Source organism: Pagrus major, chromosome 16, assembly GCF_040436345.1.
Source record: "Pagrus major chromosome 16, Pma_NU_1.0".
Lineage (NCBI taxonomy): Eukaryota > Metazoa > Chordata > Actinopteri > Spariformes > Sparidae > Pagrus > Pagrus major.
Window position 1 is genome coordinate 26,588,468 of NC_133230.1, and position 27,018 is coordinate 26,615,485.

General features: G+C 40.6%; 1 protein-coding gene across 2 annotated transcripts; it reads left to right on the top strand.

The window, feature by feature from the left end:
- On the top strand, positions 1–26,923 carry apoba (apolipoprotein Ba). 2 transcript variants are annotated; one of them, XM_073482842.1, is made up of 29 exons: positions 24–93; positions 1,366–1,407; positions 2,391–2,503; positions 2,611–2,732; positions 3,980–4,127; positions 4,433–4,585; positions 4,977–5,101; positions 5,188–5,264; positions 5,380–5,836; positions 6,026–6,170; positions 6,282–6,428; positions 6,550–6,761; positions 7,779–7,974; positions 8,063–8,233; positions 8,386–8,589; positions 10,863–11,030; positions 11,151–11,356; positions 11,471–11,653; positions 12,197–12,327; positions 12,960–13,170; positions 13,741–13,913; positions 13,996–14,171; positions 14,276–14,397; positions 14,546–14,919; positions 16,091–23,668; positions 23,777–23,888; positions 25,063–25,095; positions 25,174–25,360; positions 25,494–26,923. In XM_073482842.1, the coding sequence occupies exons 1-29, from the start codon at positions 36–38 to the stop codon at positions 26,649–26,651; spliced, it is 13,182 nt and encodes a 4,393-aa protein (XP_073338943.1). In that variant the 5' UTR covers positions 24–35; the 3' UTR covers positions 26,652–26,923. The 2 variants fall into 2 exon arrangements, with proteins under 2 accessions (XP_073338944.1, XP_073338943.1); XM_073482843.1 differs by lacking the exons at positions 23,777–23,888; positions 25,063–25,095; positions 25,174–25,360; positions 25,494–26,923 and having other exon boundaries at positions 1–93; positions 15,197–16,156.
- Positions 26,924–27,018: the final 95 nt, after the last annotated feature.

Consider the following 27,018-nt stretch of genomic DNA (forward strand, 5'->3'; position numbering starts at 1 on the left):
AAGAAGAGCACAGAGGAAACCATTTTCTTTAACCCATGATGGGTTATTGCAAGCTGTATCTGTTACTGCTGCTGAGCAGCTACACGTTGGCTCGTAAGTAGAAATCCATGTTCATTCACACTAACTGGATCCGTCCAACATTTAAAAAAGCATTTTTGACAAATTATATTTGTGAGGTGGAAACTGTAATGCCTTCTTCTCAGCAGACATTTTGTCTTAGTATGACAAGCACAGCTGTTAACCCTGAAACTGAAAGAGGAATTCAGCATAATTCATTAAATCATTTACACCTGAGTCAAAGTGTCTTCTGTGAAAAAGTCCTACATAGGTGTGATGGTTCCAGGGTGCTGCTGCTTTTCCAGCTATCATAAGCAAAAATGTGTCAGAGAGAACGGTCTAATTTTAGTTTAATGTACGACAATTTACAGAAGGCATCGTTTGACTCATTTTCTTTTAACTGGCGTATCTTTAATCTCAGTATTTACTGTATATTTCTGTATACTGTCATAGGCCTACGCAAGTTTTGGTTAAAGAACATACATGGTGTATGTGTTACAGATTCAGTGGGTGTGTTTCAACAGTGTCCACTGACATCCAATCAGAAAGAGAAACAAAAATAAAAGACAAAAGTGAAAAAGAGAAAAGGCAGCAAAGGGTCTGGATCAGGGCCCTCAGTAAGGTTTGATTCGGCCCACCAGATGTTTCTGGAAAAAAACAAAAACAAATTAAAAAAAAAAAAATGTCATAATGTATAAATGTATGAATCGCTTTTTATGCTATTTTATTTATTGTGAGGTAAGAATCCTCTTTAACTATGTAGGATCCCTAATTATTAATTATTAATAATCTAAATACACAAGAGAGAAGACGAGTCAGATCACATCTAGAAAATAGACCACCACAATCTTTTCTGACCTCTGACCTCTCAGAGCTTTCATATCGTACCATTTTACATCTTAAAGATTAAACAGGTGTTTTCTTTTGGCTACTATTTGGTTTCCATTTTGGCCTTTGATGGAAAAAAGTTTGGGATCATCTTCTAATTTTTAAGTCATATCTTAATTAGCTTTTGTCAAATAATAAGGGAGCTTGTTTTTTAATGGATATTTGTAATATACTGTATATACAGTTGACTGAGCATTGTACATATTTCATCAACAGTCTAAACTTGAAAATGATCATTAATGTTATTTTGCTCAGTGTGTTTTTCTCTTGCCTTTACAGGGAACATTATTTATTTTTTTTATTTATTTTTGCTTCATCACCTGAATAATTTGAAATTATAATAATAATTATGAATTTACTCTCATCAAGTTCATATTTTTAAGGTACTGTATATGATTCTGCACTGTCTTTGTTTTCCAGAGGGAGGCAATGACAATAATGATCAGACTTCAACATGTCATTGTAAGTTGCTGTCTACACATCAGTTACACAACACAACACAACACAACACAACACAACACAACCTTTAAAACCATTTTCTCAGGTTGTAAGTGGCTTCTTTTGCATTAGTACTCTGGGCTATTTTGGTGAAAAAAGGAAAAAAGAACGACACAAAGAGCTTGTATTATACTTTTTAAAGGGTTGGCCAGGCCCCAGACTGATGAAATCACACAAAGTGTGGACTTTGTCAGTTCCTCTGAGGGGCTTGACTGTGTGTGCACCTGGAAAGAGCTGAGTTTGTCTTTACACAGGGTTAGCAGAGTGGTACATTGTTGCAAACAGACACATTGACCTGCTAACAGATCGATAGCGGCTGTGCTGAACTAATAAACACATGACCTGTTTTCTTGAGATAGCAGCAGGAGCTGATGGACTCTTGCTCCATGCTCTTTATGATTCAGTAACAATAGCTGTTGTTTACTGTAGAGAACATCCAGCTGCCTCCACGTCTGCTGCCAAGTGATGATGTGGAACCTTGACTGTGAACTTAAGCTACAGGAGAAATATCATATAGGTTTAATGCAGGTTCTCCAGAGTGCTTAACTGGCTGAATTTTGAGAGAACATTGATACAAAATATAATTTAAAGACAAACAATGAGTTCAAGGTGTTCCTGGTTTGAAATAAGTAAAAAAAAATAAAAATCTACCAATGGATCAATCGAGAATTGTCTAAAAACAAGTCCAATCATCTCACTGAAATGCTGATGTCTAGGTGACTGTGTCTTATAATAACATGTAGTCAGACATATTAAACAAGTAATTAGACAATTACACTTGGTAATGTTTTGAGTTTTAAATAATATTGTTGTCTGATGACTGAATTTTGCATTTGCCTTTTCAAAGACGATTCCACTACAAGTTTATGTGCTGTAGGTTTTATGGTTGTTTGCATGCATAACACGTCACCAGAGCACAGGAAATTAAGTCACCATTCATATTGCAGTGGCATCCAGATTCAAGGCCAATAAGAAATATTTGTACCAGTACGACACAAAGAGCATAAATGGTGTGAGCGGTACTTCCGAGCTGAGGAACGGCCCAAAAGTCTCTTGTCAGGTAAGAAACTGTTTACATGTCTCGCTTTCTCAGTTCACTGGATAACAGAATGTTCCCATCTGAGCTCCCTCCCTGTCTCCCCACTGTCTGCTGCCACATACCTTTAGGTGGAGATCGAAGTCCCTCAGACATGCAGATTCATCATGCACACCAGGGACTGTGCTCTCAGTGAGGAGTCGGTCAACATGCAGGCCCCCGGCTCTGAAGCCTTCAAAGCCGCCATGGAAAAGTTCGTGCAAAACATTCTTCACATGATCTGAGACACATGCATTAACATAAAGTCTCTTTTGTGAGTTAAGGCAAAAACAAGTTTGATTTCTTTGGTGCCCATGTAGAGTTGTGACAAAGCAAACATTAAAGTTTATGCTAGTTTCATCTCAGGCTGTTCCACAGTCATGTTAGCGTCAGACGAGCCAGGCTAGCTGTTTCATCCCGTGTCTAGTGTTTGTGCTAGGCTAAGCCAACTAGCCGCTGGCTCCAGCCTCATGTAGAAACAACAGATATGAGAGTGGTATCCATCTTCTCAACGTTTGGAAAGAAAGTGAAAGTGTATTTCCCAAAACATCAGACCTCCTTTAAATCATTTTCTAACACTCATCTTTACGCAGTTGTTTAATGTAATGATGAATTAGCAAAGATGTATATTTTTCCCTGTGTGTCTTAAGAATACATTTTTAAGCAACTTTATCATGCATTTTAATGTTGTATAAAATGCACCATACTCTAGTGACCAAAACAGTTTGATTCTACACATGGGAGTAGAAAGCATTTAAAATGTGGCTGTGACAATTTTAACGAAGGTTTTAGGATTCTCTTGAAAATGTTATAAAAGAGTAGATGTCATTTCCTGTATTCTGGTACATTTTACAATTTCATCCAGAGGAAGTTCCCCAGGTCACATATTTGAAGATACGTCAATGGATTTGATGACTAATTTATAAAAGCTTTGTGGCACAGGCTGTGATATACTGAACTGTTTTTGTCTAAAAATACATATTTCCTACTAACATTTCAATTGGAAAATAAATTAACCAAAATATTAAATGAAATATCTAAATTAATGTGACACAGTTAATCACCAACAAAGACTTTTTCTTTTTGCTATTTCATGAATTCCTCACACCATTATAAAGGGCCCTGTTGTATCATCAAATGTAATGGTAGCGCTGCAGTTAAAAGATTTAAAGATGAAAATGAAAAAATAAAATCTCACTGCCACAGCTCCTCCCTGCCTTTATATCCCACATCTGTTGAGTTCACCTGTTCCTTCCTTAGCTCTTCATTTCATCCCTTTTCTTTCTCTCCCTCTGTTTCAGTCTCATTTGCCATCTTCTTTTCCTCCTCATGTCATGTTTTCCTTCTTCCAATCTGGTATCCTCTCTTAACATAAATCCTTCTTGTATAAACACAGTGTGAGCCTGTTGTTTCATGTTTCTTGCAAAATATGACTCGGCAGTCTGTCTTTTCTTCATCCAGGAACGCTCTGAAGTTCTCTGTGGAGGACGTCACCAGTGTCCAGCTTTACCCCGAGACAGACGAGCCAGTCAACATCCTCAACATCAAGAGAGGAATCATTTCAGCATTCGTGGTGCCTGTCATGGAGGGTGAACAGAGCAGCCGCGTGGTTAGTATCTCCTCTAAAACAAAGAAAAAGGATATAATGATGATGTCATATGATAGAGCTATGAATTGAAGTCAACTGGGATGTTGCAGCAGCAAATGAACCTGCCCCGCAAATAAAGATGAAGCAGATATAGTGCATGGAAGATAATAAAAGAAGTCACAGGAGATCTGATTTACAGGAGAAAATAAAATAAAGATGGAATTCTGGTAAAAAGGCGGTCTGTTCATGACTGCAGGTGACTTCGTCTTGTGTATTTAAAGTTCTTCATGAGCTAAATGTCTCATTTGCCGTTTGTTCCTTTTCAGAGCACAGTCCACGGCCAGTGTTTAACAGAGTACCTCGAGAACGCCAGGAAAGATATTGTCATAGATGTGTCACTGTCCAGAGATCTGTCCCAGTGTGACCAGTTCTACAGCAGGGAACACGCCAACAGCCCCCTGGCCCTGCTGCAAAAGCTGGTGAGACATTGTCATATGCTTCTGTAGCCTCTGACTGGATACTGTCTTTAATACCATTTTATTGTGTAAAAAAGGGACTGTGTTGAGAATATTTCTGCTAAGACACGATGACATTTAGTTAGCTTCTGAAGGAAACGTCCTCTGTGATCGTAGTTTTAGGAGAGGGAAGGTTGGAAATGACCAGGGAGCCACATGAAAACACAGAGGAAGACCTTATCAGACTGTCAATCATTGTACATAAAGTGGTTTACATTATGAAGAAATACTTTTATGTCAGTCATTTTGGTTCATTGGTTGCCAAAACTGAAAATAAATGAAGGCATTACATTAACTTATATTTATACATATATACATATATATACATATATATAACTTATATTCCTGTTTCCAGCATCACCCCATGTCTAAGCTGATCACAAGCACTCAAGAGTGCAACTACCGTTTTGATAACAAGGGGAAACACCTCACATCAGCTGCGTGCACAGAACAACACCTCTACTTGCCCCTCTCCCATGAGTAAGTCATCATTTGAGTATATATTTATGTGTGTGTATATAGTGCACTGTTATGTCTTTTGCATCAGCTTCTAACCTGCCTTGCAGGGGCAGTGGACTTTCATCTGTGGTGACTCAGGATCTCACCTTTCAGAGCTCTAAAAGGACCAACAACAGAGTATTTGGTGAGTGATCATTTCAAGCATGTCTGCTCTGCCTGGTGTGTGGTGTAGTCTGTAGTTTTAGTTGTCGTCTCTTACTGGGAAACTCTAAATCCCTGCTCAATATGTGTGTATATAGATGTGAACCGCAGCCAGAGCAGGCCTCTCCACTTTGAAGACCCTGACGATAAATCTCCAGTCCAGACGAAGGACACTGCTATGAGCACCATGCGGGACCTCCTGGCTTTGGCAGGATCAGACCAGGGTCAGAAGAGAACTGGCCTCTTCCATAAGCTGGTGTCCAGCCTGCGTGCCCTGAGGAACGAAACCCTGAGCCAGACTATCACTGAGATGTTGGATACGTCAGTCTGGCTCACCTGGCAGGCTTTGCTCCAGTGCGGCACCCCGGAGTGCACCAGCGCCATCCTCCAGGCTACCAGGACCATTGATGGGGTATCACTCGAGGTGGACGCTCTAGTCTACGGGCTGAGTCTACAGGCTAACCCCGATGCTGCACGTGTCCGAGACATGCTCAGCATGGCTCAGCGTAAACCTAGCAAGCCAATCATGTATGCTCTAGCCAACACAGTCAAGAAGTAAGTAAAATAGGAATTTCTGGCCTAATAAAAAACAGCCTTTTTTTAATTATATCATTATATATAAACAACCTCTATATTCCAATTGAGCAAACCTTGTAACTGCTCCAGGTGACCACTAGAGGGAAACACATGTAACTGATCCAAACCAGAGCATCTCATTAGATCTTCTCTGTCTCTGGTTCCTAGGTTCCATACAGGAGAGGTTACTCCGGTGGTCACAGAGGTGTCACAGTTCATGCTAACACTCTTAAATAGTGGCTTAGGAGCATCCCCTGATCCTCAGTCTGATTATCCCGTGGAGAATAAAGAGATGGCCTTCCGTGTACTCAGGGTACCGATAATCTTTCAAGCATCTTAATTACTGCATTTTCTACGATTCTGTAATGAGTAAGCTCCTGCAAGGGAATCTGGCTATAATGAATACTTTTTCTCTAACCTCCAGGTTGTTGGTGTCATGGGTCAAGCCATGCAAGCTGTCAGCCCCAGACTGATTGACAGCATTTTGTCGTGTGCTCAGGCAAAACACATTTCATTATCAAACCAAAAGGCAGCCATACAGGCCTTTAGGTTGATGGATATCACTGATGAGGTACAATTACTTCATATACACGGTCGTTACTGTGCCCTTTGTTATATTTACATTATGCAATCTGCTGCAGTTCTTTCATGGTTGGAGTAACACAGTAATCAACAATTTTGGTCGAATACAGATCAGAAAAGCTCTCAAGGAAGTGTACCAGGATGCTCATGACCATGTTGAAAAACGCATAGCAGCCTACCTGATTCTGATGAAGAACCCAGACCGTGCCCTGGTTGAAGACATTGTAGGCAGCTTGGCGAACATGAAAGACGAGCAGCTCAAGAGCTTTGTGGTCTCCCACCTGAACAACATCTACACCTCACACGACCCACAAATCAGTAGGTGAGTAACAGGCCAATAACAATATAGCTAATTATTTACCCGCACAGTGAATGAGAAAATAACCCGGCGTTTGTGATAAACCAAAGATTCTGATATGAATCTTATTATAACCAACCCTGAGTCCGAAAAGTTTGGACGCTGTAAAAAGTTAATAGCTGAACCTTGACGTAGTTGTTCCCCTCAGAGTTTCTGTAAGGCAGGAGTTGCTTATTAGTTTCTGTAGTCACTGTGGTTTCTCACTGTCGCTCTTACAACAACCTTCAACTGTCTCACCCAGCAGAGAAAACTGCTTCCTGTTTTTAAGAGAGTAAGATCATCTCTGACATTCTTACTGACAAGCGTCCAACATAGATCCCCATTCTGGATTTAAAAGGGTTCTCATCTTTTCATCACATATTTGTAACTTAGCTACGTTGAGCCTTAGAAGCTTGATACAAAGTGAGCCAGATAGCTGTAGGAGGAGGCTAAGCTAAGAAAATGCAAATAACGACAGCACACAGAAAAGACATCTCAACGGCACCAATGTAACCGAGTGTCTCGTGTTTGACTAACTGGGCAGGTTTAATAAGAAAATCATTAACGGGACAGAAACTCCTGCCTTACGGTAACTCTAAAGGGAACACACTACTGTTACATGCTCTCTGGCTGGAGGCCTTTTAAATTACATATCACACAGTATCCATTTTTTAGAAATGGTTAAAACCCATCTAGCACCAAACCACGGGAAGACAAAGGCAGGGGCTGGCTTGGGAGTAAATGCAAACTACTAGCAGTTAGATTCAATCATTTAAATGAACATTTAAAGATAAACTCCATAGTTTAATATTTCCCTTTTTTATTTTGGATTCAGATTGAAGCAGCATGTACAGTGAGTAATGAGAACATTATGGGGCATGGAAAATGAAAGAACAGAAACCTTTATCCTACAGCCGCTTTTTGACTTGAGAGAGGACGTAGATATTGTTGTTTTGGCGCTGTGTCATCAAACTAAAACATTTGCTATGTTCCCTCCTCAAGAGTCAGAGAGTATGTTGAATTGGCCCTGACTGAAAATCTACCACCCACAAATGGCATGTCCCAGAACTACAGAATAGAGTCTCCCCTGGGCTCAGCAAAGAGCAACATCATCTTTGATGGCTGGGACACATTACCCAAGGAAGTGATGCTGGAAACAACACTGAAGGTTTTTGACTACAACTATGACATCTTTGAGGTATGTCTTTAATTTCTTGTTATATCGGATCAAAACCGAAAAATTTGCTTTGTAAAAGGTTTTTAAACATTCAATCTCCCCCTTCAAGGTCGGTGTTGAGGGAACAGGATTTCAACCAACAATCGATGCTCTCTTTGGAGAAAGGGGCTTCTTCCCAGACTCCATCTCCAAAGTTATGTACTGGGCAGGTGACCAAGCCCAGATTCTCAGACAGGTTTTGGACAGAATGGCGCCCGACTCAGACAGAATGCGGAGACAGGTGAAATCATTTTTGTAAACATAATGTGCTTGTTTATGCTATGAATAAAACCCTGCCTCGCCAAGTAGGGAAACTACATGTTACTTGCTGTAGAAGGTTCACTGCACATGCATGGTCAGGAACTAATACATACAATTGTATTATCTTTCCAGGTCCCAGAGGATCTTCTGAAAGATATAGCAGACAATGTGAAGAAGCTCATGGATGATGTGCGTCGTTCTGAGGCCCCTGAAGCCACTGCCTATCTTCGACTTCTGGGAAACGAGATAGGATACATGAAGCTCGGGGACATGAGACATACGGCTGAGACTCTCTTCATGTACTTCCATTTTTACATCAGGATTCTGCCTGCCCAGGTCAGATCTATAGTTTCCTGACATTAACTTTGCAAGAGAAAAAAAAAACTAGGTAAAAAGGTACACAAGTTAGCTGCAGATGTATGTGTGGTCAGTTTCAGCTAATCTAACCAGTGAACTAGTAACTCCAATCTTCCCTGAGATTAGGGCTGCCTGATAAATCGAATTTTCATCATCATCGCGATATGAACATGTGCGATAAACACATCGCAAAAGACTGCCTGACACGCGATGAATAAGAAAAATCATTTTGTTTACATGCGCCATGCATGCACCGTGAGCATGCCAACATTTCAACGGAGCCATGTATACAAAGGCCAATCAGATGAAGCCCCAGCTAGCCGTTAGCTACCCTGACAAAATTAATCGGCATCAGTTTGGTGGTGATTGCCAGGTTATGATGGCTGAGGGAGGAGAAAAAAGCGATGAAAATGGTCGACGAAGGCCTTGTGGTGAAAAGAAACAGCACTTCTGCTATATGAACTTATTTTGGATTCAGGAGAGACGACGTTGTAACGTGGGCTGGTGAAGGGGAAGGTGATGGTCCACTTTAGTGCGGTTGCTCTGGTTACTCAAGAGACGGCAGGCAACATGTGGGGGTTTCCGCACGGCACTTTTATTCATAACACTGACCATACCATGCCAGGTCTCTACGGCACTAATGTTACAGGCATACATGCAAATGAACACAGGCCAAGGTTCTTCTACCAACACTTCACAAAATAAAGACAAAATAAAAAGGGAAGTCTTCGCTCTGTTAGCGGTATCCTTTCTCATGAGGAGCGGAAGTACACCTGCTCTTCTTCATCGTACAGGTTACATTACCCACTAAACAAAAGGAGGCGCCACCTAGTGCCACTACATTAACTGACTAAATAACTGACTGTTACAACGTGTTACAATGACAGGTACTGTGTGAGCACATCAGCACATCTGGGAATGTGGTAACATGTCACCGTACATGTCTGATACCTAAAAAAGTTAACATGCTGGTTTTCTTGGCCAAGAACTTGTGTTAAGGGAATAACTAAGGTTGTAACTTGCCCTAACGGGTAGATATTTTTTCCTGATTTTATTTTCTCTTGATTTAGTGGGCTGGCCCTACTCTATTTCAGTTTTGTCCCTCATACTATAGATCTCTGCACCTTGTTAGGCAGAGTCAAGGGCCTTGATGATTGTGATGAGAGACATTACAGTTAATTTAAAGTGCAATGTTTAATTTATATTTATTTAATTATTTAAGTTGTTTCCCCCTGGATGTTTTATTTATTTCAACTCTGCATGGTAAGAGATGTTTTGGTTGAGTTTGCAAGAAAATAGTTTAAAGGGAGCAGGGGAAATTAAACTTTAATTTCATATAGGTATAATGTCTTATTTAAATGAATGTTCTGCTTAATTGGTTGGGTATTCATGTGCAGTTTGTTCAATAAAAGCATGTTCGAAATAATTTATTTCATTCTTTATTCAGTGGACATTGGCTATTCAATGTTTGGGGTCTATGTTAGCAGTGTACCTATTAATGCGGAAACACTATTATTAACTGTATAGTTAATAATATGCAAACTTCAATATTTGTTTATTTATCGCAAGTTATATCGTCATCGCAATATTGAACAGTTTAATTGCACATCGCAGATTTTCCTCATATTGTGCAGGCCTACCTGAGATGCTTAGAAATTGCGCAATTTTGAGTTGTTGAGAAACTTAAAAACTTTGTGAAATGGCTACAGCAAATTCTAAATCATGAGAGCCTTTTTGTTAGTTTGGCATTAAATGCAAAACATTAAAGCTGTTTCTTTCCAAGTAAAACTTTGTGGCAGCGCTGGTGTAGCAGCCAGTCTGATTTGAGATTGTGCAGCCACGCTAGCAGCTCTGTGAACAGCTGCCTAAAACTTTCAGTCTGGACTAAAGTGTTGGACAGACTGACTGACTCATGAGAAACATTGCTTCCTTGGCTATAAATCAGTCAGTTAACATTAAAAGTGTCATTTGTAAGAAATAACCACAATTTGAAGGTAGCCCCAAAACTATGAGGGCAGTATAACTACTTCCTGTCGCTGACTACACTTTCTGCTGCAGCTATCTTTGGCTGTAGTGGCTAGCTGCTGTTAGCAAGTAGCCTTGTTAGCTGTAGAGCTCAGTGGGTGTATTAGCTGCGGGCTCAGTCCACAAATTGATAGTGGACTTTCATGTCAGTGGCCATGGATTAAAGAGATTTGCAACTTAACTCAAAGTGATATATTCACTCACCCTGTTTATTTTCTCTCCAACAGGCCTTTTTGACATTGACATCTAGCACTGAAAATGAAGTCTTTGCCCACTACATCTTCATGGAGAATGCATTTTCTCTACCCACTGCCTCTGGCTTCCCTCTGAAGTTCTCACTGGCTGGTGTGGTTGCACCTGGCGCCAAAGGAGGCCTGACTCACTCACCTGCTAATGTAAGACTAAGTTAGCCTTACTTCATCTTAGTTTACATGTAAAATGAAATTATAATTGTACATATTAGTCTCCTGTGAATTTCTGTTGACAGCTATTTTGTTGTTGTCTTCCTCTTGCAGACTGAATTGTCCTTTATGCCTTCAGTCGGGCTAGAATTCATCACCCAAATGGGTGTGCACATTCCAGACTTTGTAGAGGCTGTGATTGAGATGCACACTAACATGTACCACGAGAGCTCCCTCAATGCTAAGGTCACCATGAGCAAGAACCAGATAAGACTGTCCATGCCTGCTCCTAAGTCAAACACTCAGTTGCTCAGCTTCAGGTAAGTGCCACATATGTTACATTACACAAAACACTTATCAACTCAGTGGTTTGTGAGTGTCATGCTGATCCCTCTCACCACTTCTTAACTCTCCTCTCTCTTTTTGAAATACAGCAACAAGGTGCTGTCAATCGCCTCTGGTCAAACCCAAATAGTTCCATCCATGATGGAGGACCGGACTAACTCAGCTGATTGCCAGCCCCTAATCAGTGGACTGAAATTATGCACAATAGTGCGTTACTCCAATGCTACTTCCTTGGACGCGGCTCCATATTACCCCCTGACTGGAGAAACCAGGTAGCAAGTCAAACTTGAAAACCAATGGTAGAGTCTTCTTGATTTGAGTTTTTTGATTTAGGAAGTTTCTATGGAGGGAGGCAGGGATAATGAATTTTTGTAGGCTAACCCAGAAGTAAGCATCGCCTGGTTCCCTCCACAAAAAGTCAATGGAATTTTTTCATTGTATTTCAGATTATTGCAGAAAATAACCTCAAGTTTATGATACCAGACAAGCTTCACAGATGAACAACACTTTTATGATCCTGAAGTAAAAGCTTTAAAACAACTACATTGGCGTTGCATGACTTTAAAATCACTACCACAAGCTTCCTACTACACTATCGATACACACTTACACACTTTATACTATGAATTGATCAATCTACAAGTTGGACAGTTACCGTAGAGTTCGAATAGTTCGCAACTCAAGTCGGCCTGTTAAGGCATGTATGGTTGATATTTTAATTATCTTAATCCAGCACTCTATTGTTTTAATGTACCAGATAGTTAACAGATTTAACCTAAGAGTCAGATTAAATGAAACCTCTGTTGTTTTTTCAGGTTTGCAGTTGAAATCCAGCCCACGGGAGAAGTTTCGGAGTATACTGCCACCATCACTGGTGAAACACTCAGGGAGGGTAAAAAGGGTCGTCATAAAGTTGAGTCTCTGAAGCTAACCCTGAAGGCAGAAGGTACTGTTATAAGATAAAGTGTGTATATGTGTGTTTGTGTGCATATAAAAATATACGGGGCAGCCCCTCTACATCCATATCAGACAACTGACAATTTACAACCATTGCCAGTGTTGAGTACCCATGGAAGTAGTGTGTTCCTATGAAGTGAGGTGGAAAATAATGTTGTGGAGGTTGGAGTGGTGGATGGGTGTCGTTTTAGTCTTGCATCCATGCAAGAGATTGTGTTTCGTGACAACTGTTAATAATTTTTACCTTTTAATTAACAACAACTACAGTGTCTCCTTATCTTAATCAAGGGTTGTAGTCGCCTAACCATAACCATACCTCAACCATAATTTATTTTCCATAACCACCATCTTTCCATCACCGTGACCATTACATTGCAGCCATATGCAGATGTTAAAGAAAGCAAATTAAAAAAAAATTAAAAAACAAATGAAGGAATAATTAAATATGTGCCACAAGTTAGGGCCAATATTATATCCATGCATCCTTAATGGTATATTAAGTGCATACAGTATATCACTTATGACAATGATATGGTCACCTTTCTAATTGTATCTTGAAGCCACCAGTTGCAATTGCCCTGGAGATAAACATTGACCAAGTTCAATTTCTGCTGTTACTAGGTGACGATTCATCAGAAGTCTCTGCATCTCTAAAATACAACCACAATAAGAACATTGTCACCTCTGAGGTCGTCATACCTGACTATGATGTGGAAGCAGGTATCAAGCTGGCCGTAACTGACAGTGATTTCAAAGGGAAGAAGATGCGTGGTATCACCATTGATGTCACTAACAAGAACATCCCACAGTTGACTCTCGTTGGACGTACAAGGTGCATAGTTCTATACACAAATCTTCTGCTTGCTTATGACATCCTGGGAAATGCAAATAATTAAAGGTCCAATATTGTGATGATTTTAAGGTTAATACTTTCATTTTGAATGTCTACAAGAAAATGTTTAAATACTTTATTGTTTAAAAAATACTTTATCTTTCTCACACTGTCCTTTGCTGCGGCACCTCTTTTCACCATCTGTCTGAACGCTTTGTTTAGTGCCTGTTTCTTTAAGGCCTCCCTCCTGAAAAGCCTAGTCTGCTCTGATTGGTCAACTCTCATTGGCCTGACTAAGCATCGTCCACCTGGATTGGTGTTTTTGCAACCACTGCCCTGCTGGGGGCGTGGCTGTGGACGATGACTGTATAGCTCTGCTATAACAACCTTATAGAAGTCCTAACGGCTCTTTCAAGGGAACAGTGGTTTACTGTGGATCAAGCATTTTTATACTTTTCACAGCAACTGTGCAAGCAACTAGACCTGCTTCATAATTGAATCAGACAAGAAATCTCTGGGATCTTTAAACAGAGTTTCTTACCAACCTACATGTCCTTGTTTTAAATGTAGACTTGACATGATGAAGGATGCTATGCTGCAACTTCAGATGATTATTCCCTCTCTGAAAACGGATGCCTCTGTCACTGCCACCCTGAAGAAGGATGAGGACGTGCTCATGGACCTAGAGACAGTCATCAGCCTCCCTGAAACATCCTACCAACAGAAAGCTGCCCTCAAATACGGTAACTGTCAGCCATCAGTCACATCTTCAGCACAGAAGACAGATTTAGAGCATTCATTTATTTGTATATTTTCTCTTTACAGATGATGACAAGTTTGAACTGGAACTGAAATCAGACCTGACTTCAGAGATTCAGAAACTGATCCCGAATGTAGAGGATCATCACAGGCAGCTGCAACAGCTCATTGATAATATCCTGGATCAGCAAGTGGCCATGACTGATATGAAATACCGTCACATTGTAACCAAAGGAATTGAGGTAGCGCTTTTAAATTTGACACTGTGTTGGTAACTCTGAGTGCTTTCAAGCTTTACAATTTTTTTTTGAAGTGAAATGTATTTTATCTTCATGTAACCCCGAAGGCAGGTAATATATGGCTGGACAAACTGACAGCACGCATCCCTTATCTTGCAAACCTGCGAAGTAAGAGGAGCATCTCAGATCTCACTTTGCCAGCCCTGCCTGAGAAACTATTTCTGCAGTCGTAAGTGCTTGATACAGTGGTTAAGGACATTACTTCCTTTCAAATTTTACTGGGCATAAACTGTAACTCAACAGTTTAGATACACAAGTTGTGCCTTCCTCTGATTTCCTGTTCATTTTCATTTTTTCTTTTTTTTTTACCTCAACAGTGACAGCCTGTTCCGATACCAGTTCAACAAGGAAAAAATGGCGATCTCCCTTCCTCTTCCACTTGGAGGCAAAAAGTCAGAAGAACTGAACATCCCAAACACTCTGTCTGTTCCTCTTATAGATTTACCACAGATAGGCCTTTATATCCCCGCCAATAACTATCGACTCCCATCATTCACTATACCCCTTTCATTGGATTTCACCGCCCCCCTTCTTGGTCTCGCTGAAGTATCCACCAAGATCAACAGCAACCTCTACAGCTGGGAAGGCTCCATTTCAGGGGGCAACAACACTGTTGATGTCCCCAGCTACATTGCACAGTACAAGACCATGGCCCAGTCACCTTTCAACCTACTATCATACAAGCTTGAAGGTAAACATCTTCTTAAAACTCCATTTCTTTAAGCTTCAATTTGTGATTCAGTTGATTGTTGAGTCTCATTCCCAACTCATCAAATACTGACACTTTGGGTTGGTAGGTCGTGCCAGCCACCAACCCAAGGCAGAAGTATGAAACAAGTTTGGAATGACACCCAACAATAAACTATCTTACAAATTGGATCTTCAATTAATAATCCTGTCATGACTTGGGGTTACTGTGTGCTTCTCTCCAGTGCTTGGTGCCTTTTTTTGCCCGTGTGTTTTTTCAGAGGTGCGTTTCCGAGGCTGGGCATGTCTCTCCTAGAGGGCTGGAGCTCCAGACTCCCACACACCTGCAGCGAGTCTCATCATTGGCCTTAGCTCATACCCTGGTTGGCTCTCCACTTGCTGCCACATTGTTATCGAACACATCGTGTGTGTTGGCGTTGAGCCTTGATCACCACTTGCCTCCCAGCCTCGCGCACCTCTGCCAACAGTCTCACCAGCCTCGGATTGCTCCGAGACACTCACCGGCACTGAACCTCTGCCTGCCACAGACTCAGGTTCAGGGTCCTGAGGCAGGGGATCGCCTTCTAACCTAATAACCTCAGTTATCACAGTCAGCCGCAGCTTACCCTGTCAATTTTTGCATATTAGCCACAGAGAGTGGGTGGAATGAGCAAACTCTTATGAGAGTTTTCATTAGAGAGTTAAATGATGAGCTGCAGGATGAGCTGGCTACATGAGATGTATCTGAGTCCTTAGAGGAAGCTATATTCCTAGCCATTCATGTAGACAACAGACTGAGGAAAGGCACAGGGAGAGAACTTCCAGACCGACTCCACCCTCGCCTCAGACTCAGACTCTCACATTCCATGAACAAAGCCCTGTGTGCCCTGTCTGCTTTTGGGTCCAACAAAGATTCAATCATTACAAATCTAACTCAAAGAATGTGGTATGTTGGTTATATTAGATATTTTGTTTATTACTGATACTTGGTCAAAAAATGCATTTTTATTGAAATTAGGCATCTTCTATCTGGAAAAATTAGATCTGGAGCATATGGTTATAAAAAGAGATTTTAATGGAGCAGTAAAGCATGTGTTCATCAGAGCTTATTCTACATATTTGCCTGTGCTACCACTATACTAATAATGGTATAATTTCTTTACATCTGTTTCAAGGAATCGGGATGATGTCAGGAAGAGCTGACGATAATCTCAAGTATCAACTGGAGAGTTCCTTCAGCCATGGCCTGATTGACGCAAGCTTCAGTGTCTCAGAAATGTTAAGAGTTACAAACAAATTGCATGCAAAAGCCAACTATAAGATTGATGCCTCCAGCCCAGTGGGCCTGCAAGCCTCTCTCTACTACTCTGCTCAGTCAACTTCCACTCTAGATTCCGATGAAGTCTCAGGAGATGGCACCGTAGATGGATTGCTTAATATAGGTTCATTCTACACCAATACCTCCTACACCCACAGCTACAACCTGCGGCCACTAGATAGAGAAGGAAGAGGAGAATCAACTCTATACTTCAACTCGCCGTTCATCCAAGTTCACAACATGATCGATGGAGTCTATGCAAACTCCGAGTTGAACATTGTTTCCAAAACAAATGCCCAAAATGACATCCTCAGGCATGTAGCAGAGCTCAGGTATAAAGATGCCCAACTGATCCTGAAATGCACCGCTGTTGCCACAGCCATGGGTAAATCACTAAACAACCAAGTTGAGCTTGGTATGTCAAGCCATATGGGCCTCCTGAGAATTGAGTCAAAAGCAGATGATGACACAAATATGGCATACTCCCTTATAACAGGATCCCTGAATTCAAATGGGCTTGAGGTAAACTCTGAAGCTTCTGTCACCTTAGACACAGGTAGTCGTGCAATGCACAAAGCTGCTGTGATGGTTGGCAGAAATGGTCTTACCACAAGTGGAATTAACAGCATTCAGTGCAGCCCTGTCACAGTGGAGAATATCTTCAATGGTGCTATAGACATCAATGGAGCAACCCTGTCCTCTAGCACCAAAGCAATGGCTGAGGAGAGCAGAGGAGAGCTCAACATCGAGAGTAAAATCACGGCTGCCGAAGCTTCTTTGTATGGTGACCTCAAGGGCCATGCATACGATGCAACCACAAGAAACGACATGAATATTGTACTGAACCGAAGGGCTCTGACCTTTACTGGCAATACCATGGGAACACTGAATCAGATGAATACAGAAAATAGCCACACTCTGACCCTTACTCTGTGGACCCTAGCCCTCCGCTCCAAGACCAACAACTTCATCTGTGAAGATGTGCATTACAAGCAAGACACTAAGGTTGATATGAAGCCATTTGTTTTGTCATTTGATATGGCAAATGCCTTAAGGTTTAATGACGTCAGTTTGAACAGCGAAGGCCACATGAAGCTGAAGCCTATTAAGGTCGATCTGAGTGGAAGTATGATGGCTGCTTATGGAGAAGAAAACAATATGAAAAATACCTTTGAACTCACCTATGAGGATATGGCTGGTACAATGAAATACAGCACATTTGGGAATTTAATGGATGCCCAGCTAAGTCACAACTGTGAACTTGAGTTTGCTGGACTTTCCTCCAAGTCAAACTGTGAAACACGAATAAATTCTGAGCCTCTACGCTTTGACAGCACCATTCGTACCATGGCTCTGCCTTTCAGCCTCACTGTTGATGCCCTTGTCAATAGTGATGGAGAAATTAATCTAAAAGGGAAGCACAACGGGCAGCTGTATAGCAAATTGCTGGTTAAAGCTGAGCCCCTAGCTCTTGCATACTCACAAGACAGCAGGGTATCAACCACGCATATGCTTCCAAGTGGGGAGTCTTCCACTAATTTAGACAACAAATTTGAAGGTCTCCTGACACCAAGTGACCAAGCTCTGACCTGGACAGTAAAATCTAAACTGAATGATCATGCTTATAACCAGGACATCAGTACTTACAATCATCCTGAGAATATTGGATTTGAGTTTTCAGGAGTAATGTTAACGGACATTTTCAGCAAATTAGGCAGAAACAAGAGATCCCAACCAGAACTACAAGAATTCAGTATAGCTGGTGTCCTCAAGTACGACAAGAACAGTGACTGCCATATCATTGAGATCCCATTCATCGAGAGCTTTCCTGCTGCTTTTGAGCAGCTCAAGAACACACTTGTACAAGCCTTAGAATCACTTCAACAGTTCATTAACAATTTAGATATTAATCAGTTAATCACTGACCTTAGAGCTAAGTTAGACCGGCTACCTATTCAAGTGAGTGATTTAATGCGAGAAATTGACTTGGAGAACAAAATGAATCAAGTTAAAGCAAAACTTGATTATTTGATTGACGAGTTTGCTGTAACAATGGATGACATAGAGGCTGCAATGAAGAACTTGATGGACAACTTGGAAAATACGGTGATGGACATTGCCACTCAAATTAAAGACCTCATCCTGACAGTCAGAGACTATGTCAAGGATGGACACCTTGCTGACAGGATAACAAATGTACTTTCACAAATTGAAAGTCAGCTTCTGGCCTTTGACAAAAACTATGAAATCAAGCAGTCACTCATCAAAGCACTTGATGCCATTGAGGACATCATCAGACAGATTGATTTCCAGAAGCTCACAGAAAGCAGTGCTGCATGGCTGCGAGAGCTTGATTCTGAATATTTAATCTTGGAAAAAATCAAAGACAAACTCTTTCAAATGAAACAGTTAATTGAGAACTTTGACATCAGCATGTTTTTCCAAGATGTAAAGGATTACCTTCTCTCTATTGATTTGGCTACGTATGTTGAGCAGCTATCATATAAAATCCCTTCTTCAGAGATAGCAAAAGTGATTGAATCTATGAGAGAGGTTATTGTCAACTGGATTGACGAATATGAAATCCCCAACAAACTCAATACAGTATATTTCTACATAAGGGATCTACTTTTAAAATACAATCTTTATGATAAATTAAAAGAATTAATGGATCAGGTAGTCATTCTCATCGATGAATTCAAAATTGTTGAGACTGTGCAGTCAATGGTAGATGCTCTGAAATCCATCAACTTTGAGTTTGCTTATGATAAAATTATGCAGTTTCTGGGCGATCTGACAAGTAAACTCAGCGCATTTGACTTTAAGAAAGGCATTGATTACCTTAATCAACAAATTTCTTCCATGCTTAAGTCAATGAAGGAATTTGACTACAGTGCATTTGTTGAAGAAACCAACAAGAAGATTGCTGAATTTACAAACTATATCAATGAACAGATTAAAACATATGAGCTTGTGCAAAAAATTGAGGCAGTTAGGGAATTTTTCAGAGAGATCCAAAATTCTATCTTCACCTATCTGGAGGAACTCAAAAACACAAAGGTGGCTGACGCTCTAACAAAACTGAAAAAAGTGATTGACACTACATTTTACAATGACATCAAGCTGAAAATGAAGGATATCCTTGACGACATGAAACAAAGAATCCTTGACATGGATATCAGAGATGAAATTTACATTTACCTCCAAAGAGCAAGTGATTCCTACAGCAATATAGTTGCCTACATTTCTGTGCAGTTCAACCAGCTGATAGAGAAGATAAAAAAAGTGGCCAAGGACAGCAAGATCATCAGTGAGATGAAGCAATCTGTAGATGGAGTTCTTGAAGCACTGAAAAGAGCTGAGATCAAAGTTCCCACTTTTACCATACCTCTCACTGACCTTGCCATTCCAGCATTTACAATCAACCTGAACAAACTGCAGGAGATCAGCATCCCAGCTCAATTTTCAGTCCCTGAGTTCACCATCCTCAACACCTACAGGATTCCTGCCTTTACCATAGATTTTGAGGAGATCAAAGCAAATATAGTTGCAATCATAGATGACATCAAAGAATTTGAGATCCAAACACCTGACCCTGAGGAAATCTTTGGTGACCTAAAAGTTCTCTACCTATCTGAACTACCAGATCTCACCTTCCCAGAGATAACGCTTTCAGAAATAAAATTTCCTGCCATCAACATCCCCACATTAAATCTGGAGGATTTTGAAATCACAATGCTTCCAATCCCAGAGATCAAATTGCCTGAGGTTCCCACTGACATTTGCATCCCTGTTTTTGGCAAACTCCATGGAGAATTTAGACTGAACTCCCCACAATATACTCTTGTAACTACAGGGAAGATTGAGAACTCAACATCCACACCAAAAAACCCACAGTTTACAGCCACTATTAATTCTAATGCCAGATCACCCTTTGAGCCCCTTGAATACACTTTTGAAGCCACTGCTCAATTGGAAGCTCCAAGAATGAAGAAGTTGCTATTCACAGAAATGGCAAAACTGACACATATGGCTTTTTCCATTGATCACGAAGGATCCTTGACACTCACTGGCAATGCTGCTGAGGCTTCTGCTAAGACTACTATCAAGGCCACAACCCAAATGTACACAGCAGACTTGATCAACAATATGGCCCTTACATTGAATAGTGGAATATCTGCAGCCATAGACACAACCTATGAGCACAACTTAGAGATCCCATCAATTGAAACATCAAGTCAGGCATCGATGAAACAGAATGTAGCAGCCACAATGGAATCTGGCAGAATTACTGTGACCGGTGAAACTACTGGTAATGGAAAGTGGTCAATTCAAGACTATTCTGATGAAGGTACACACATAAGCAACGTAGAATTCAGCATCAATTTTGGAACTGCCAGGTTAACTTTTGCAGGAGAAACAGCTTGTAAGGCCTTGATGTCAAAGCAAACACTGACTGCTGAATCAGTGATCTTAAGCCATATCACTGTTGAAGGAAGATGTGAAACTGAAATTCCATCTTACACGAAGAGTGTTATGGTTTTAAAAGGAGAGGCTCATGTTGGGGACTTGAAAGTTGAACTGACAGCTTCTCATGATGCTGAGTTCGCTGGAAATCTAATTGGATCCGTGGCCAACTTGTTTGAATTCAAGGTCCATCCATTTGAAATTGTGCTCAATGTTAAGAATAAAGTAAACTCAAGGATTTTTTTCCCCCTGAAACTCACTGGTAAGGTGGATCTCCAGCATGATTGTGGTGTCATACTTAATTCTGAGAAGCAGAGTACTTATTGCTCTGCTTTGGCAAGATTCAACCAGTACAAGTACAATCATGACTTTGCAGCAGAAAACAATGGAATGGAGATCTTCTTTCACTCATCAGCTAATGGAGAGGCTAATCTAGACTTTTTGACTGTTCCTCTCTCTATCCCGGAAATAACCATACCTTATCTCGAAATTAATATACCTGGGGTCAGAGACCTCTCTTTATGGGAACATGCTGGATTCAAAACCTTTCTTATATCTCCCCAACAGTCATTCGACATGAACCTGAGGCTTCATTACTACAAGAATCCTGATGCACACAGCGTTGATTTGCACCTTGAGCCAGTCTACAATGCAATCAGTGACAATGCCATCATCATCCAGGCTCAATTTGAACAATGTAGAGACAAAATAGTGGCACTTCTTAAAGATTCATACAACGAAGCAAAGTCACAGTATATCAAACACAAAATTGACACTTCTAGCCTGCCACCTCGAATCTTCACTGTCCCTGGATACAACATACCAATGTTAAACATTGAGGTTTCTGCTTTCAGGGCTGAGATGCCAGCATTCAGCTACTTTGTTCCCAAGGAGATCAGCACACCAAGCTTTAAAGTTCCAGCATTGGGTTTCTCTGTACCATCCTATACCCTTGTGCTACCATCTTTGACATTACCTGTCATCCACGTTCCAGAAACATTAAGTGAAATACAGTTGCCCATGTTCACACTACCAGCCATTCAGAACAACATTGTGATTCCAGCCATGGGTAACATAACTTATGACTTCTCCTTCAAATCCAATGTGATTACCTTAAATGCTAATGCTGGCCTTTACAACCAGTCTGACATCGTTGCTCGGTTTGGCGCTTCCTCAACATCTGTGTTTGACATTTTGAATGGAAAAATTGATGGCACAACCAGTTTGACAAGAAAGAGAGGAATAAAACTGGCCACCACAGTGTCCCTAGAGCATAACAATGTGGAAGCAAACCATGAATGTGCTGTTAGTCTTACCAAAAGGAGCATGGAAGCATCTGTCGCCAACGCTGCAAAAATCAATCTACCCTTCCTCAATCTAGAATTAAATCAGGAACTTACTGGAAATACCAAGACCAAGCCAAATGTTGTCTCCAAGAAAACACTAAAATACATGTTTAACATTCCTCTGATTGAGTCTGTAGGCAAAGGAAACCTGGATATGAACTGGGCACTGGAAGCACTTTCCTCATACGTGTCACTGGAGACCACTACTCAGGGAAAGTCAGACATAACAATAATGGACAGCTGTAACTTTGCTGGTGATCTAGAAAACATGGTGACATTCTATCTAAATGCTAATAGCCTGCGTTCAACTGTCATAACTGCTCTAAACTCAAACATGGACAAACAGGAGAAACAGAAACGAAGCTCAAACAATAACATCATTCATTTTGACTTGAATAAGAACTTGGCTCTTGAGGTCTCCTTGCGACGTTTGTTTGCATCAGTAGATTACACGAGCAATAACAATATTGATTTTGCATCTTTCAATACAAATGGTAAGCAAATTGTTAAAGGAGAATTAGATTTTGTTCCTTTAACAACCTTCACGACTACTTTGAACATTGATGCAAGTCAGCCAAGTAGTTTGGGTCATGCTGGACTCATTCAAAGCATCAACCTTTCCATCGGCTCAGCAAAGCAGTCTTTAACCTGGAGTGGTAAGGAACAGCTGGCATCTTTCATCCATTCTTGTGATTTACTCATGTCCAATGATGAATCTGAAGTACGCATGGACTTGACGGAGTCAGTGGAAGGCCACCTAGCTTTCTTGAAGTCAATTAAGCTTCCTGTATATCAGAGGACCCTCTGGGATGTGCTCAAGTTTGATCAGGCCACAAGTATGGACGACTTACAATTCCTTAACATCTCCTCCAGCATTGTATACACAAAGACCATGGATGGCCAGGATTATACAATACCAACCAAACTTTTTGATTCTGGTGCCACTTTTAGCATCCCTGAGATTAGCATTGCATTGCCTTCTTGGGTGAAAGAAATTCCAGATTCCATAAGGAACATAGACATGCGGTTTGAAAACCCTGATATCCCTGATCATATTACTCTTCCTCTCGTAATTTCAGTTCCAGCCTTTGATGTGCCATTTACCAACTTGCATGTGGAACCCTTTGCAATTGATCCTAAGAATATTCACATTCCTAAGGTGATCACCACCACAGCCTTTGAAATCATGCTGCCTGGCTTGCCAATAATGTCAGTGCCCAGTTACGATATTGAAACAGAGTATCTGCAAGGGAAAATGTCATTCCTTTCATTCAAGATGCCACAGTATGAAATTGCAGTCTCATCTTTCGCACTACCAAAATCCTTTACCATTGGAGAGCACACAATCAGTCTTGATGAAATCACAAGTCAGTTTTCGAACTTTGAACTTCCAACCATTGTCATTCCTGAGCAAAAAATTGAGATACCTGAAATTGCCCTACATCTGCCTTCAAGTGTGTTCATCCCAGCTTTTGGAGCCCTGAGTGCCACTCTGAAGGTTTCCTCCCCTATTTATAATGTGTCAACAACTGCCGACCTGGAGAAAAAGGACTCGATGCTCGTAACTTCTCTGAATTCCATCTGTACCTCCACCATAATATTCTTGGAATATGATCTTTCTGGTAAGAGTGGCACACACGCAACTTTATTTGATACAACAATATTTTGTAAATTACTAGATCGAGGACATTACAAGTTATTTAATATGTATTTTGCTTATGTTCCCCCAGCCAGTGCAACTTTTGGATTTGATAATGGAGTACTCAGTTTAAATGGAATGTGCAACTTGATTCATAGTGATGTAAATGTCAACTGGCAACATGTTTTGGCACAAAACCTGAGGTAAGTGTGAAGAGAATATTTTGTCTTTATTCAATTTGATTCATTTTCTTATTCTATTCTTTGATATCTATATGGTAGAACATTTCTGCCATATAAATAAAAAAATGAAGTTTGTCGTGATATTAAAAAATACTCAGGTGGTCAACATAATTATCTCATAATTCTGACTGTTTATCAGATATTTTTAAATTTCATAATTCTATCTCATTAATTTGAACAAGTTAGTTGACTTACTAACTAGGTCAAATTGGATGGCTATCCAATCTCAAAAAAAGCAAAGAGTCAACGCATCCAAGAAGCATTTTAGATGGAATCAGACCTGTTCTATCCAGATATTGTAAAGGTGTAAAAGCATCTGTCTCTGCAAGACAAAAGCTACAGTATACTCCTCCTGATTTTCAGCCGCGTGTGTGGCCTCCAATGATGTTCCTACTATGATGGCAATGGAAGTTACACTTAAATCAGCTCGTTCTCTCTGTCACTTCATGGGTAGTTTTTACCTAGCTAGCTAAATTGTTATTGTTGTAATTAAACTGCTGAAGATGTTGTTGAACATGTTACTCCTTTTTTTATGTTTTTGTTACCAGTCACCAAACAGCTTCTGGTGCATTACCACCACCATCTGGACTGGAGGACAGTTAACCCTGATTTTCATGTAGCACAGGAAAAACAAAACAGATTGCAAAAAGATTTGGGATGTGGCCAACAGATGAGTATATCTGGCTATGAGTAATTTAAAGTGTTGTGAATCATATCTGGATTTAATCTGTATATGAAGTACTTGAATGATAAGTGTAAACAGGGCACCAGACACCTTTTATTTTAGGATTAAAATTATGGGCCTCAGGGCAGTGAGTTGGTAGAGCAGGCATCCCAATTACAGAGGCTGCATCCTCGCCACAGCTGCCCAGGTTTCATATCTGATCTGCAGCCCTTTGCTGCATGTTAACCCCCCTCTCTATAATGATAATAATAAAAAAGTAAAACTATTGGCCAAAACTTGCGGGTTAGGAGAGCTGTCAGAGCTGCTCTGAGGAAGAAATTAACAAGAATCCTTATCTTGAGCAGGAGCTCTGGTTGGTGTTGTTACAAGCTAATGTATGTATGCTTGGTTGAGCAAGATAACTGACTTCCTGTAGCCTAATATATAGTTGTTGTTTTGTTTTTTTCTCAGGATGAAGCGCCAAATCCCAGTGACTGATACAGTGTAAGTTTTTATACCCAAAGCCTGCTTTACTGCATACTTGAAAGGTTCTCTACTAACACCAGTTTTTCTGTTTCAAAGGGAACCTCGTCATACTCTTAATGTGGACATCACCAGCCCAACATTTTTCGATGTAGTCATCCGCCTTGCTTCCCACAAAGATGGCATCACTGCATCTATGTCTTCACCGTCATCTGGTTTCCTTGGATTGCATCTTCAGCGGAGGTCTGCATCACAGTTGTATGGAAAACTGTTCAGTCGCTACCTGGTAAGACTCTTTTATGTGCATATTGTTGTCAACAGCAAACCATTCTTAAATCTACAATTTGATTGATGCTATATGTATGCAACTTGGCACTGTTCTAACCACTATTCTTCTAAATGTCCTCCCTCAACTTCAGTCTGCTCCTGAAAAGGATACTGATGTTTTCACTGCCAAAGCCACTCTTAGAAACTCTGAGAAGTTGATCTTACAGACGTCATGGAATTGGGACTTCCTCCATGATGTGACTGAAGGGACCAAGGACAGGATTCCTGCTATGACCGATGCTGTGCTCAAGTTCATTAACAAGTATCACACGGCCCACTTTGGCTTTGATCTCAACCGTGGTGGCATGAAGCTGAAAAACACAATTTCCAATATTATAGAGAGGGCCTATCATGAATATTCACTGCCAGATCCAATCAAATACATTGGTGAACAAGGACAAGACATGTACAGGAGGGCTTCTGACACCTTGATGTCCATGAGAATGCAGACTGTTATAGACAGGTTGGCTCACGAGGCTAGACTAATCTCGACATACATTGAAGATAAGATTAATGCCTTGTTAGATGCAGCCAGACAGTTTTTGAGGTACAGAGAGTTTACAGTGCCCGGTTCTGAAGAGAAGCTCTCGATCGTGGAGATGTTCCAGCGAGCTCGTTCGTCCATATCAGTAGCCACTGACAGGGCGCCCGAAAGGTTTATCAGCCTCATGAAGAAGAAATCTAATTACATCATGGAAATGGAGTTCACCATTCCTGGAACTGATGTTGCCGTTAATGGAAATAAGATCATGGATAAACTGGAGTCTTCTAAGAGATTTGTTTCTGATCAGCTGGAACGTTCAGTGCTCAGGTTATTCAATGTGCTTCGCAAGACGGTTGATGACCTCGTCAAGGTGATTATTGAGAAAGGCGATGAGATCATCACCTACCTACAAGATAGAAACATGGAAATTGCTCCACAAGTTGATGGCATCCATGCAGAGGTTTTGCAACACATTGAGGAGGCAAAGATATCTGTGGCTGAATATAAAGACCTTACAAAACGGAAGATTCAAGTGGCATATAATGCTTTAAATATGGAGCGTGTAAATAATGATACCAAGGAGCTTATCAGTATTTTTCAGTCACACCTCTATGGAGGACTTAATGAGGCTGTAGATCTTATGAGAAGGACTTCCGAGAGCACAGCACCATACCTTAAAGTGAGCAATAGAAAGATGGACATTGAAATTCCTTTACCCTTCCGTTGGAAGTCTTTTAACGAATGGCCGAAGCACTCCAGGCGCTGAATCATGCTGCTCTCGATGAAGTGGTTTCGTTATGGCTGAACAAATTGTCTGTCTGTGTGAAAAAAGATTACTTTTTGTTTGATGAAAAAAGAAACTTGTTAAATGTTGTATAAACTTCATTTGAGTTGAAACAAGTTATTCTGATGTGAGATTTATATGACTGTGTCCTACCGATATTTTGCATGTAAGTTAGATGTTGAAACTATACTGAATGTAATTTTTGTGTTTGTCATACTGCCTCAACATTTTCTAATTAAAATAATTAACCAGAAGCCTTTCATACCGAGCATTATTACTAGCTAAGGTGGTCTTTATAATAGTGGTGAGACACTGATTGACACATAATTTCATATATATGAGATATTGT